The sequence below is a fragment of the Stegodyphus dumicola genome, chromosome 1, assembly GCF_044657685.1.
Source record: "Stegodyphus dumicola isolate Sdum_Otavi_A_Nest chromosome 1, ASM4465768v1".
NCBI lineage: Eukaryota > Metazoa > Arthropoda > Arachnida > Araneae > Eresidae > Stegodyphus > Stegodyphus dumicola.
Window position 1 is genome coordinate 19485894 of NC_140768.1, and position 13176 is coordinate 19499069.

Sequence of the window (13176 nt, forward strand, 5' to 3'; positions counted from 1 at the left end):
CTTACTATTATTATAATAATAATAGTAGGTACAGTTTCCTAAAAAAAGTATAGTTCCTAAAAAGTTATTAATAGTAATTATTAATCATTATTACACTTCTCGTTTATTTGAAGTGCACATTAAGTGATTATTATGGATTTTTTGTAACTACTGTATATGGGATTTTCTTTTATGTGTCTTTCTCTTATATATAATGGATTGATATACACAAATCATAATTTCAAATGATAATAATTATAAATTACATATGCTTATAATAAATGTCATAATAATACAGTAAATTAACTAATAAATTACAGTATCATTTTATTTCAGTATCCTTATTTTATTGTTATCCTTGTTTTGAATTTGATTAATAAATGCTTATCATTTCATTATTATTTCAGGACCTTGCAGCACGCAATGTTCTTGTGAATGGAAACTTGATTTGTAAAATAGCTGATTTTGGTCTGTCGAGGGAAATAGAAAGTGCTACAGAAGGTGCATATACAACAAGGGTATGAACTTTTTTTTAATACAAAAATTTTAATTTCCTGAAATTGAAATGCATAGGCACAAAGCCATACTTTGAAATTATATAAGTATTAATTTAAATTTTGTAAATATGTATAGTTATAAAAGTACCTTACAGAAATTACTCTGTAGATACCTTCAATGTTTTAATAAAAAGCATGCAAAATTGTGAGACATTTTTTGATATATTTATACTCTATCAAAATATCCCTTTGGATCAATATCAGTTAAATTTGGTGTGTTTATCTAAACATCTTATGAAAGCTAAGAATTGGATTTCTGAAAAATTAAGCTATATATACTTTAGCTGTCAGTATAAAAGAGCTGATAGCATCATAATACTCATATTATGGAGACTGTATATATTAGTCTGCAAATTTATATCAGAAGTTTTGATAATTATTAAAATTATCTATTTCTATAAATAAATTTTAAACAGGCAGAAAGTTCTCCCCTTTAAAAAGGGGGGAGAAAGAAAAAAATATAGATGTTCTGTTTTCATATTATGTTTTCTGTTAGATGCAGTATATTTTGCATGTGTTTGGGGGGGGGGAATAGAAAAAGGAATATACTTCATACCTTCAAATTATTATTATAAAAGCTAATTTTATATAACTTTTTTTTTTCAGATCAATAAACACTTACACAAATTTATGTGTAACGTTAAAAAAATTTGTATCTTTGCATCTGCTAATGCTGTTTATGTTTGTTTTATTTGTAAAATCCAACCTAATTACATGAAAAAAAGTGGGGAGGGTTGGCCCCTTTAATAAATTTTATTATAAGAAAAGATACATTTATTTGATGTGGTATGCATTTTATCTTTAGTTCAGTTTAAGAAATGGTGTGCATTTTTATTTAAGTTTTCAATATTGCATTCTTAACAAAAGTATAACTTTATATAGTACATATTTTAAAGATTGGTTCTTAATGTAAATTACTGTGTTATATCAGGGTGGAAAAATACCAGTCAGGTGGACTGCCCCAGAAGCCATTGCATATCGCAAATTCACTTCTGCAAGTGATGTCTGGAGTTTTGGAATTGTGTTTTGGGAAGTGATGTCATATGGGGAAAGACCATATTGGAACTGGTCAAATCAAGATGTTATAAAAAGTATAGAAAAAGGTTATAGGCTTCCTGCTCCAATGGTAAGAAAGATAAATAAATAAAATCTCTTTATTTCATATTACTGATGTTCAACATTGCACTTTTATTCCAGCTTTATTCTTTCAAGACCAGTGTGTGAAGGAGTTAAAATAATGTTTTATAAAACCATATTATTAAATGAATTGATTGAATGTTAAAATGAGTTTCAGAAACATTTATTGTCATGAACATCATTCTTAGTTTAAGTGAAAATAATGAGTGGTTTGTTAAGAAAATAGATTAGATGAAAGATCTTTAATATTATAGCATTTTAATAGTATTTAACACAGTGTGTAGTAGGTTCATTTTACAAGATGCAACATCCACAATATAATGTTACAATGGAATTCGACCATCTATCTTTTCGAACAACAATCTCTCCCTCATTGCCATTCCATAACAGAGAAACTTAACTCTCATGGAGTTTGATCGTGAGTCGACATTTATATTTAAACATGTTTGATTTGGGGCTTTGAAGTCCCATAAGTTGCAAGAGGAAAAATCTGAAATATAAGAATAGAGTGATATTTTAATCCACATATGACTTTTAACCAAATTTGAATTACTATTTGCTTTGGGTATTTATATATTTTATGAATATCTTAAAAATACAATTTTTTCATGTAGCAGTTTTTGTTACTACAAAATAAAAATCAGAAATTCTTGCTAATCACCAAAACCTGAGATCTTTCATTTTATCTGTCATGTTACAAAAGGATGTTTTTATTTGTCGACATAACAAAGGAATTAATTAAAATATAATTTTATCTGTATTTCTTAAAAACACTCTGCAGCAAGTGTTAAAAAAATAATCAAACACTATAATAATGATGTAGATTTCAAAATTTCTTGTCCTAATTCTTATGATCCAAATGACCAAATTTTTGTGGTAATATATAGAGTCTATATATTTTTTGTTTATAATTTTGTTTCAAGTGAAGTTTTGCTTTTTTTCAAATAATAGTGTATTTCTGGATGCTTTGATATTTATTTATACCATTTTACATTTTCAAACATAGAATGCAGGATAAGCTCCAAAATTTTCAGAACTGAAATGATATTATTTTAGTTGAGATTTAATTTTAATTAATGGTAAAGATTTAGCAGAGCTCCCAACTATTTAGTTAAAACTAAGAGAAATTGTAATTTTTATCAATTTTTGTCATCTTGAATTTAGATCGTCTCTTTCAGATACAGTTAAAAAAGAATTGTTGATTTTGAAGTGTCAAAATGAAATATTATTAAGAAAACTTTGATGGCAATTTTTTAAAGAAAAATTAAAGCAACAATCTTGTCATATCTTAGCAAAATTAAATTATGCATTATTTTCCCATATGATTCCAGCATAATTTTTCTAATAAATTTTTATTTTATTCGAAAAATTATACTATGCTTATTAGAAAAATTATGCATGCTGAGTCCAGTGGACCCGCCTGATTAAACAAACCTTTCACAAAGCATGGTCTATTTCACCCATAAGTTGTTGAGGTCCAGGGCGTTCAGCATTACCTGTCTTTGTTTCCAAAATTGTTCACCTGGGTTTTGATTCTTATTTTAATAAAATAGGACCTTTTAGACCCAGCGCACCTATTCACATTGCTGTTATGTGATTGTGTAGAAAGTGACAAACATGTTGCATAATTTGTCATACAAGGAAGAAATGTTGCAAAAATTATTAGATGATCTATCAGCTGGTGAAGAATCTATTGAAGGAAACGAGGATAGAAGTGATAATGAATTTTTAGTTCATATGATAACTGATTCAGAAAACAAGAATGAAAATGGCATAAATTTGTTTCTTGGGAGAAAAATATCGAAAATGGGGGAGATGCAGTACATACCCAGCAACAGACAAATTAAAATGCACTATGCCAAATGTGAAAAATATTGTGTTTGGAACTTATTACAACACTTTGTTCAATGTGCTCAACATTTGTTATTGCATTTTTCTCTGTGTCTGTAGTGCTAATTAAAAAATGTGATTCATGATCAGTATTTTGATAAACGTCATCGTAAACACAAGATTCATAAGCAGAGAAATGAAAAATTTTAATGTGCATGCATTTTAAAATTTCTTATTGGCATAGATAAAACACTTTACCTGAAGATTTAGAATTTTTTTCTTCAAAAAACATGAGCCAGGTCTTTTTTGGATCTAGTGTGCACACTTGTGTAACTCAAACATACTGCCAGGTTTTCCTTCCCTATTCATCAGTATTAAAGAAGTTGCAAAATCAAATTATATATAGTTCAAAACATAATATAATAAAATTTAATATTTTATGCTTAATTTAATAACTAATATAATTAATCTAATATAGTGGTAGTAATTTAATAAATAATTAATCATTAATGTATATGACATCAAAATCATGTTGTATTTTCTCAATAACTTAAAATGTTCATTTTAAAGTAACTAGTAGAAAATGTTAAACTTTCTTAATATATGTATAATTAAAGATTTAAATAAACAAGGTAATAATAGGCCTCCCGAAATCATATTTTTAATTTGGCATCCTTTCGAAGTTGCATGCCTGCATTGCATCCTGTCAATTTTTTGTGTTTTCGGTTTATTATTTATAACTTAGTTTCTAAGGGAACATAAGTTCATGTATTGTCATCTAAATGCGGTTAACTGGCTCTAAGCAAATATTAAAGTAGAATCAAAGTTTCTTAGCTCATTAAGGGATAATCCAAACTGTGAACATGAGAAACACAATTTGTATTTAAAAACATATTTATTATTAGCTGAAAATATTGCATGGGGGTACAAGCACTATCAACTGTCTATCAGCAGAATGTATTAAAAACGTATTTATTATTAGCTGAAAATATTGCATGGCGGTACAAGCACTATCAGCTGTCTGTCAGTGAAATGTAATAAGTTATGTAAGAGAGATTTTTAATAGGATCAAGTCTATATTTCATAAAAAGTGAAAGTAATGTCGGATGGGCAGCTTCCTCACTTCCACTTCCAGTGGTGATTCTGCAGTCTGTCACTTGATGAACTGTGCCATCCAAAATGAGACCAATTCTTTTGTGTGTGTGTGTGTGATTATGGCAAAGCCTCAAGGGTTATCTGCCTAAGAGGAGGAATGCCTTCGTGGAGGACTTTTTAAGGGAAACTGGCTCGTATACACGTTACACTTGAGGAAATCTACGAAAACGCCCATGCAGCCAGCCCGTTCGCGGGATTCGAACCTCGGACCGAACTACCAGTGTTCAGCGACTTTAACGCTCGGCCACTTGTGGGCCCAATTCTTTTGAACTAAAATTTCAGTTGTGGTCTAGGGAAAAGTTTTTTAACATGTCTCCATGCATCATTTTGTTGTTGCAGTGTTGTAATTTTAAGATCTTTTGGTGGTGTAAATCATACACACACAGTGATATTTTACATCAATATATTTAGTGTAACTGCTCCCTTTTTCTTTTCTGGACAGATTTATACAAGTTATGTTGTCTTCGAATATAATGTTAGCTTCCTGTTGAATGAAACCTGAGGCTTCCATTAGTAGTCTCATCCATTGTAGTTCCTGCAAAGTTGAAGCTAGAGTTATTGTATTCAGATTCTGCTGAAGATAAGGCAACACAATTTTATTTCTTACTTGCCCATGATACTGTACTGTTTTCTATTTGAAATATGTATCCTGATGTAGATGTTCTGTCAGAGTTGTCTCTTGCTCAATCAGCATTGCTGTAAGCTTTGACGACTGGTTCACCATTTGATTTTAGATGTAATATATAATTGATTGTAGCTCTCAAATATCGTTTAACATTAATTATATACCATCCCAGTCCAGTGTGCTGGATTTTCTGGTTTTCTGCTAAATATTCAAGCAGAATTTTCTATGTCAGGTCTTGAATATTTTTTCCTAAATATAAAAGTGCTTCCACTGCTTCCATGTATTTCATAGTCATGGGTGTATAGCTTAGTTTCTTTTCTGATTCTCCATGGAATTTCTCAATGGTACTATTAATCTTGTTAGCAAGTTATGTATTTTCCTCATTTAAATATGAAGGAACATGGATCAGCCCTTCCTTGGATATATTCTCGTTTGCACAGGATTTCAATTATTTTGCAATTCCAATTTTGAGCTGCCTGTTTTAGTCCATAGATACTTTCTTTAATTTACAGACTCTGCTTCTTAGTAATAGGAGAACTTTTTCTGTTCCGATTCCTCCATCTGTTGTAGCACCTGGACATGACTCTGTTGATTAAATGTCTTTAACCCTTTGAGGACCAGCACACAGGGAATGAAGCACAGTCACGGGACCAAACCCCCTGAAATGGAACGTCACCATTGGCCCATGCATTTTCAGCAGTTAAGCCTAATTTTACAAACCATATAAAATCAGCATTTAAATATAATGACCTCAATTTTTAAAGTTACGTATTTAATATACTAATTCTCTATATGCAGTAATATAAACAATATCACACTAATAGAAGTAAATGAAACACGTGAAATACTAAAATTATAACTATGGCCATGAAAACAAAGTTACAAATACAAAATTTAAAAGTAAATTAAGCAATAATTAGCAATAATTATGTGAGGAAATTAAATTTTGATTTAAAAATTCTGCAGTATGTGGAATAATTTAAAATGAGGATCGACACACAGGGCAAGGATGGCTTTTTTTCTCAGAAAAGCCAAGCAAGTAAGGCGCATCACAAAAGCTGATGTCTTTCTCCTTTTGTAATAATGCTGTAATGTTACTTTTTAATTAACCAAGAAAGTCTATAATTAAGTTTTAAAACAAATATAAAAAAAAATTGGTCTGATTTATTTCATCGCAGAAGTTCGGCCACATTACACCTGCTATAGACAGCTAGATGTGTTTTCCCATATTCTCTTACCAAAAAAAAAAAGCAAATAACAAATGAACACTTTGAGCTGGATGCACTTCCCCACATTCTACTAATGAGAAGAAAAAAGAAAAAAAAAAAAAAATCCTAACAAAATAAACAAAAATGCTGGGTTCCCTTTAATATAAAGAGCTGTGATTCCCAGTTTGTTGACACCAATAAATCTGTCAAAACCAGAACAGAAATCGATGCCCATACATGAAGGACTACAGGCATATCATTCAACCGATGTGGAAACTGTTACCATTTAGCCCCATCTACTGCCATTTAAAAATTCAAATAAATTATTCAGTTTTCAAAGTATGCATACGTGATGCTAGGCCAAAGAGACTGGTTGGTGCTGTTTACATCAAAGCAATGCTGGGCTGGCGAGAATGGAATCGTTGTGCCTGGCCTACAGGATGTTGGTCATGAATGGATTAAAAGACCATTGTATTTCCTCATTCTAATCATTTACTTGATTAGGTAGTGCTTCCTTTTTGTTTTCATTGAATATTACATTTCTTTTGATGACAACATTGTTTGTATGTATCATATAAATTTTATATCCTTTATATGATCATTGTACCCTGAGCACTATCAACTCTCCATCAGCAGTGTCCGATAAGGATTAAATCTATATTTCACCTAAGGGCTGAATGTACCGTTGGATGGGCTTCCAATAGTGATTTTATAGTTTTATGAGTTGGCAGCGAAAAACATTTTGTTTATTTAATGATAAAATGTGTTCTGAAATGTTACACTCTAATCTTAAATTTTCAAGATGAATGTTTGGGATAGTTAAAGTTAATTAAATTTAGTCTTAAATTTTACAATGCAAAATTAATTGTATATATTTTTAAATTACACATAGCCAATACTTATGCTTAATATTGTGTTCAAAATGTTTTTATTATTACTGATAAGTGAGGATTTATTTTATTTGGAAGCATATTTTAAAAATATTCTTACTATATACATAATACTAATTACAACGTAACTCCATACCCATCATAATACACACCAAAATCTACAACAGGTAAGAGCAAATTCTTCATGTAATGTGAAATTTATGTAATATATATTAAAGTATTATGAAGAAATTAATATGTAGCAGCAGTATATGAGCTATTCTATTAATTCATGAATTAATGATAATTAGAATTAATAGCTGAATTAATATAATTAATAGCTTTACTTATTAATTCATAATTTAATAGTAAAGTCACTGCACTGTATTTTATAATGTACCTTCTCATTCTTGTATGTATGAATATAAAGGATTCTGAATTTTTAAGCCTAATTATTAAAAAAACAATAGTTCATTGAAAAATACACATGGTTGGGTTTTTACTGATGACAGTACATTTGGGATTGCTGTTTTTCTACCTTTATAAATAACCATTTTGCTTGATATATAAAATATCTAATAAAGCTATTTCCCTATTTAATTTTTTTTTGGGGGGTGCCATGGTAGATCTCTAACTGAAACTATAAATATAGGCCTTCATGGTAATTGTAATAATTTTTATGTGCCATTTTAAATTATGTTCCTTTAAACTTTTCATCACTTTTAACTAAAAAATCTTTGTAACAACTGAAAGCAAAACAAAAATATATGTTTCTTTCCAGGATTGTCCAGAAGCTTTACACCAACTAATGCTGGATTGCTGGCAGAAAGAACGTGCTCACAGACCAACATTTGCGATTATTGTCAAAACTTTAGATAAGTTAATGAGATGTCCTGAAAGCTTGAAAAAGATAGCCCAAAACAGGTAAACCCTTCACTTCAGCTCCTGAACACTTTTCTGGAGGAAAGTGTTACGATTTAACATATGTAAAATATTTTGATATTAATTATGAGTACACATCTCATTTTTGAAATTGATTTTTTCCTCCATCCCTACCCATTTGATTTTGTGAATAACTGGCGTTTTGTACTCATTATGTAAAGCTTTTTAAAGTAGAGTGGAAGTGAAGATGTTTTTCTCTGCAAATGAAAAAAGGTCCATGTTAGATTAGCTACTGAAATGGACTAATGCAAAATTGAGATTGAATTTTATGAATGTTTTAAAGACCGAGGAAATTTAGAAAGCAATAATAATGCAGCAGAAACGTAATGTTATTTGCTTTTATAATTCTCCATTTGCTGAAACATTTAAAAGTACAATGGGGCACTGTGTATAAATCTTTCAAGGGACCATTTCACCAACACTGTATAAATGAGAAAGATGTATAAACAAAATTTAAATTTATTTAGGTGCACAACTTTGATACTTACTTAACTACTGATACACCACAATTTGTTTAAAATATTAGCTATATTCAAACAAATTTAAAATTAATATTTTAAATAAATATTTAATTAATATTTTTAACATTTAAAATAATAGCTAAAAAATGATATTAATAAAAATTTAATATTTTTAAAAGCATAAGAATGCAAATTTCTGTTTGTAGTTATGTAAATTTGGGGGGGGGGAGTAGTACCTTTTCTTGAATTACCATCCTGAATATGTAACCTTTTTTTTTTTCAATGAACATTTTAAAACGGATTTTAACTTTTTTAAAGAAAAAGTCTTTAATTGTTGTTCGATATGTCTGTGTGTTCTGAATCTTAAGCGAAGTGCTATGAATCAATTTCATTTCAAATTTCTCATGTTGTCCATGCAGTAAACAGCATTTTGAATAGAGGGTGAGATTATTTATTTTCATCTTCATCCCTGCTATTTTAGTGTTCAACTGGTAAGATGTTTTCAATTAGTTCCCTCAATTGTGTATAAATCTAACGTCATTACAATAGCATCACAGTTTATGTAGACTTCAGTTGTAATGTCTAATGCCAGTAGTTTCGAGGCTTCTTCATTCATAATCACAGTTTATCATTTTCATTGCCAATTGCTCACCTGAGTTTGGGTTTGAAAATACACCTTTAATGAAACAATTTTTAATTGTTTGTGTCTTTACTTGAATCCAGAGAAGTGAAATCATATTCATAGCCTCAAAAATATTTAAATTTTCTGTGTATTAGTTATATTTTGGAGGGCTGTTTGAATGAACCTTTTTTGCCTGTAGAACATTTTAAAATTCTTTATGACACCCAGATCTAAGATTGTACTACACTAGTGGAATTTGGCAGGAGAAAACAACTTTCACATTTTGCAAGAAATTTGTCATTTGAGGACTGCCAGTACACTGATCCATTAAAAGTAAAAATTTGCAGTTTTGTCTTCCGTAACTTTTTTGTATTTTAATGACATAGTTTTACATCTTTGAAGTAGCTTGGCTTTTGTGACTTTCCTCTAACTAAATGAGGCATATTTTTCGTACCATCAGCATTTGTACAAAGTAAAACATTGAGATGTTCTTTATTTTGCTTAGCTCCATTACACTGGTCACTTTTGAAAGCTAGGATTCTCACAGGCATAAGTTAAAAGAAAAGAGGAATTTCACGAACATTAGAGAAATGTCTTCTAATTGATATCCATCTATTTTGATGCGTAAATTCTTGAACCACTCTTCAACAGACTCAGCGGGAATGCTTTTTGGTTCTCCATTTTTCATATGACATGGGGTTCCATGCCACAGTTTAAATTTAAGTAACCATCCAGTTGAAAATGCAAGCTATCTTCCTTCATATTTGTCAAAGTGCTGTTTTTTTTGACTTCTCGATTAACATCCGAGGGGCCATTCACTGGAATATTGGATGCAAGACACTGAATGCAAAATGGTTTTGACCTCAGATAACTTTCATATCCAGTTTCTTTGCTAATTCAACTTTCATCTCAAACCAATATTTTAATCAGATTCTTTTATGATTTAAATTTTAGTGAAAGTGCCTTTTGCTTTTGTGACATTTTGTATCAGTTCTGCCTAGTTCACACCTAACGCAGTGTCCTGTTCAAAAGAAAAACAAACATATTTGTTTTTCCTTACAAGTATCTGCTCTTCATGAACTGATTTTCAACTTCCTTGTTTCCTTCTCTTGTACCCATTTCTGGAGAAAGTACTTGAATGGTGGAACTGCAAAATGCAAAACCAGTACAATAAGTCAAGCAAAAGCGACGCATAACCGAAGTTATACAATGTACAGGGTGATCAAAAAGTCAGTATAAATTTGAAAACTTAATAAATCACGGAATAATGTAGATAGAGAGGTAAAAATTGACACACATACTTAGAATGACTTGGGGTTTTATTAGAACCAAAAACAAAAGTTAAAAAAATGTCCGACAGATTACTGTTATCGGGCCTTTTTTCTTCGAGGAAATGCGTGATTCTGGTTTTGTAACTGCTACCGTGACGAGTGACGGGTATGCCGATGTGTTACAGAATCGCATCGTCTCCAGCCTGGCTGATAAACACCTGCTGGAACGTACGTTTTTATGCAGGATGGCGCTCCACCCCATATTGCTAGACGCTTGAAAGATCTCTTGCGCTCGTCGTTTGGTGATGATCGTGTGCTCAGCAGCCACTTTTGTCATGCTTGGCCTCCCAGGTCCCCAGACCTCAGTCCGTGCGATTATTGGCTTTGGGGTTACCTGAAGTCGCAAGTGTATTGTGATCGACTGACATATCTAGGGATGTTGTCAAAGACAACATCCGACGCCAATGCCTCGACATAACTCTGGACATGCTTTACAATGTTGTTCACAACATTATTCCTCGACTACAGCTATTGTTGAGGAATGATGTTGAACATATTGAGCATTTCCTGTAAAGAACATCATCTTTGCTTTGTCTTAATTTGTTATGCTAATTATTGCTTTTCTGATCAGATTATTGCTTTTCTAATAAAACCCCATGTCATTCTAAGTATGTGTGTCAATTTTTACCTCTCTATCTACATTATTCTGTGATTTATTAAGTTTTCAAATTTATACTGACTTTTTGATCACCCGGTATAAAAGAAATATTTTAGAATTAAAATAAACATGAATCAAGACCAAGATGAAACTATGTATAAATGATGATGTATGTATAAAAGAATTATAAATGAACAGTGCTTCACTGTAATACCTTTGAATATCCTTGTAGGTTATTAATATTACTGCAGAGTTGCCAACTCTCCCGATTTAGGCGGGAAACTCCCGATTTTTGACCTCTTTCCCGCCAACCCGAATTACAATCTATTTCTCCCGACTTTTTCTTATTCTTAAAATTTCTCACGATTTTTATGGAACTTGGCTTAATACTTCGTTATATGAACAGAAAAAAGTGATTTAAAGCGGTTATTTGGATGCCCTTTAGTGTTATTTCGTTCATCTTGTCCTGAGTTGTGTGAGTACACGTGCCTTCGGGAATTAGTTTTAGAAATTATCATCTTTTGTTATATCTGCGAAAAAGGTGAAATACACCTGTACGTTTCAAAAATCGTACACAGTTGACTTTCCTTCCATTATTTCCTCAAGGAAATTTAATAAATTTGCGATGTGTACCGTCTGCCGTTGGGATTTTTCAATTTTGCATGGTGGACGGGTGGATGTTCTCAATCATGTACATACACAAAAACACAAGAACAACATGAGTTGTTTCGAAAAAATTGAAAAATTAAATTTTTCTTCGGAAACAAAGGACCAAATAGTTATTAATGCTGAATGTCTGTTCGTTGCCTTTTTACTGGAGCACAACTTGTCACTGAATGCATCGGATCACGCTTCAGAAATTGAGTGCAGTTTACTTTCTGTCCCCACTTTAGAAGTACATTCGACAGGCTTTAATATAGCACAGCTAATTATTAAAACTTTAAAAGAAAATGCAGTCCCTCTGGATAATTGCTTAGCACTTGATGCCGGTAATGCACCAGTAATGGTAGGCTTGAAGACTGGTGTTGCAGGCATAAGAAAGGAAAATTCAGATTTGCAGATTATGAAGTGCACCTGTCATATCTTAAATTTAGCAGCTGAAAAAGGGGCAGCTTCTTTACCAATAAATGTGGATGAACACATTGTTGATATTTATTATTATCCTGAAAGGAGTTCTAAAAAAGGAAGGAAAAATTGAAACAGTTCCAACAGCTGCATAATACTGAAATGAGAAAAATTTTGAAACATGTGTACATGCTGGCTGTCTTTAAAGAAATGCTTATCTAGAATCCTCAATCAATGGAACCCACATCTTGCATTTTTTAAAGAAGTAAATGCTTCGAAAGTTAAAATAAAAGGCGGTATTAAAAGTTTAAATACCTAAAGTAAATGGAGATGTAGTTACAACTTCCATTGTTAAAAATAGGTTTGAAGTAATTTCTGCACCATTCAGCAATTCAACTAACAGTTCTCAAAGTTAAAAAAAAAAAAAAAAAAAAAAAAAAAAAAAAAAAAAAAAAAAAATTGCTCGACACACGAAACATTTTCCGATTACTGTAAGTTTATCTAAGTACGAATCTGCCACTGTTTATAACATTTGTACAAAAACTGATTAAAATGTCTTTTTTGTGTTGTTTTGTTTTCTTAAACAATGCAAGTAATAAAAATGCTTTTTATGTGTAAGGTATTTTTGTGTTGCTTGCATTTAAGTATTAGTAACTATTTAAAGTTAATTCATTATTAAAAAACTATATTTTTATCTTAAAAAGTCTTTTTAACATTGTGAACAATTTTTTTAAATCTGAATTTTTAGTGTCATAAGGTTGGCAAGTATGTTACTGTTGGATCACCTTTAAATATTG

At 30.9% G+C, this 13176-nt stretch overlaps 1 protein-coding gene and 1 long non-coding RNA gene across 19 annotated transcripts in view; one reads left to right on the forward strand and one right to left on the reverse strand.

Annotated features, from left to right (window-relative positions):
* Eph (Eph receptor tyrosine kinase) overlaps positions 1-13176 on the forward strand; it is a 479031-nt gene that overhangs the window by 458496 nt on the left and 7359 nt on the right. For all 5 annotated transcript variants that reach the window (XM_035354222.2, XM_035354221.2, XM_035354225.2 and 2 more), the window contains 3 exons: positions 387-497; positions 1468-1662; positions 8142-8284. In XM_035354222.2, coding sequence (XP_035210113.2) covers positions 387-497; positions 1468-1662; positions 8142-8284 — 449 coding nt within the window. The remainder of the gene's footprint in view (positions 1-386; positions 498-1467; positions 1663-8141; positions 8285-13176) is intronic.
* LOC146999052 (uncharacterized) overlaps positions 1897-13176 on the reverse strand; it is a 68325-nt gene continuing 57045 nt past the window's right edge. For 10 of the 14 annotated variants that reach the window (XR_015040272.1, XR_015040271.1, XR_015040277.1 and 7 more), the window contains exons 3-4: positions 3762-3864; positions 1897-2163 (exon numbers count right to left, since the gene is read on the reverse strand). This is a non-coding gene — a long non-coding RNA (uncharacterized LOC146999052). Of the gene's footprint in view, positions 2164-3761; positions 3865-8277; positions 10533-13176 lie in introns of those variants that run through there. The other 4 variants (XR_015040259.1, XR_015040265.1, XR_015040268.1 and 1 more) reach the window with 1 other exon arrangement.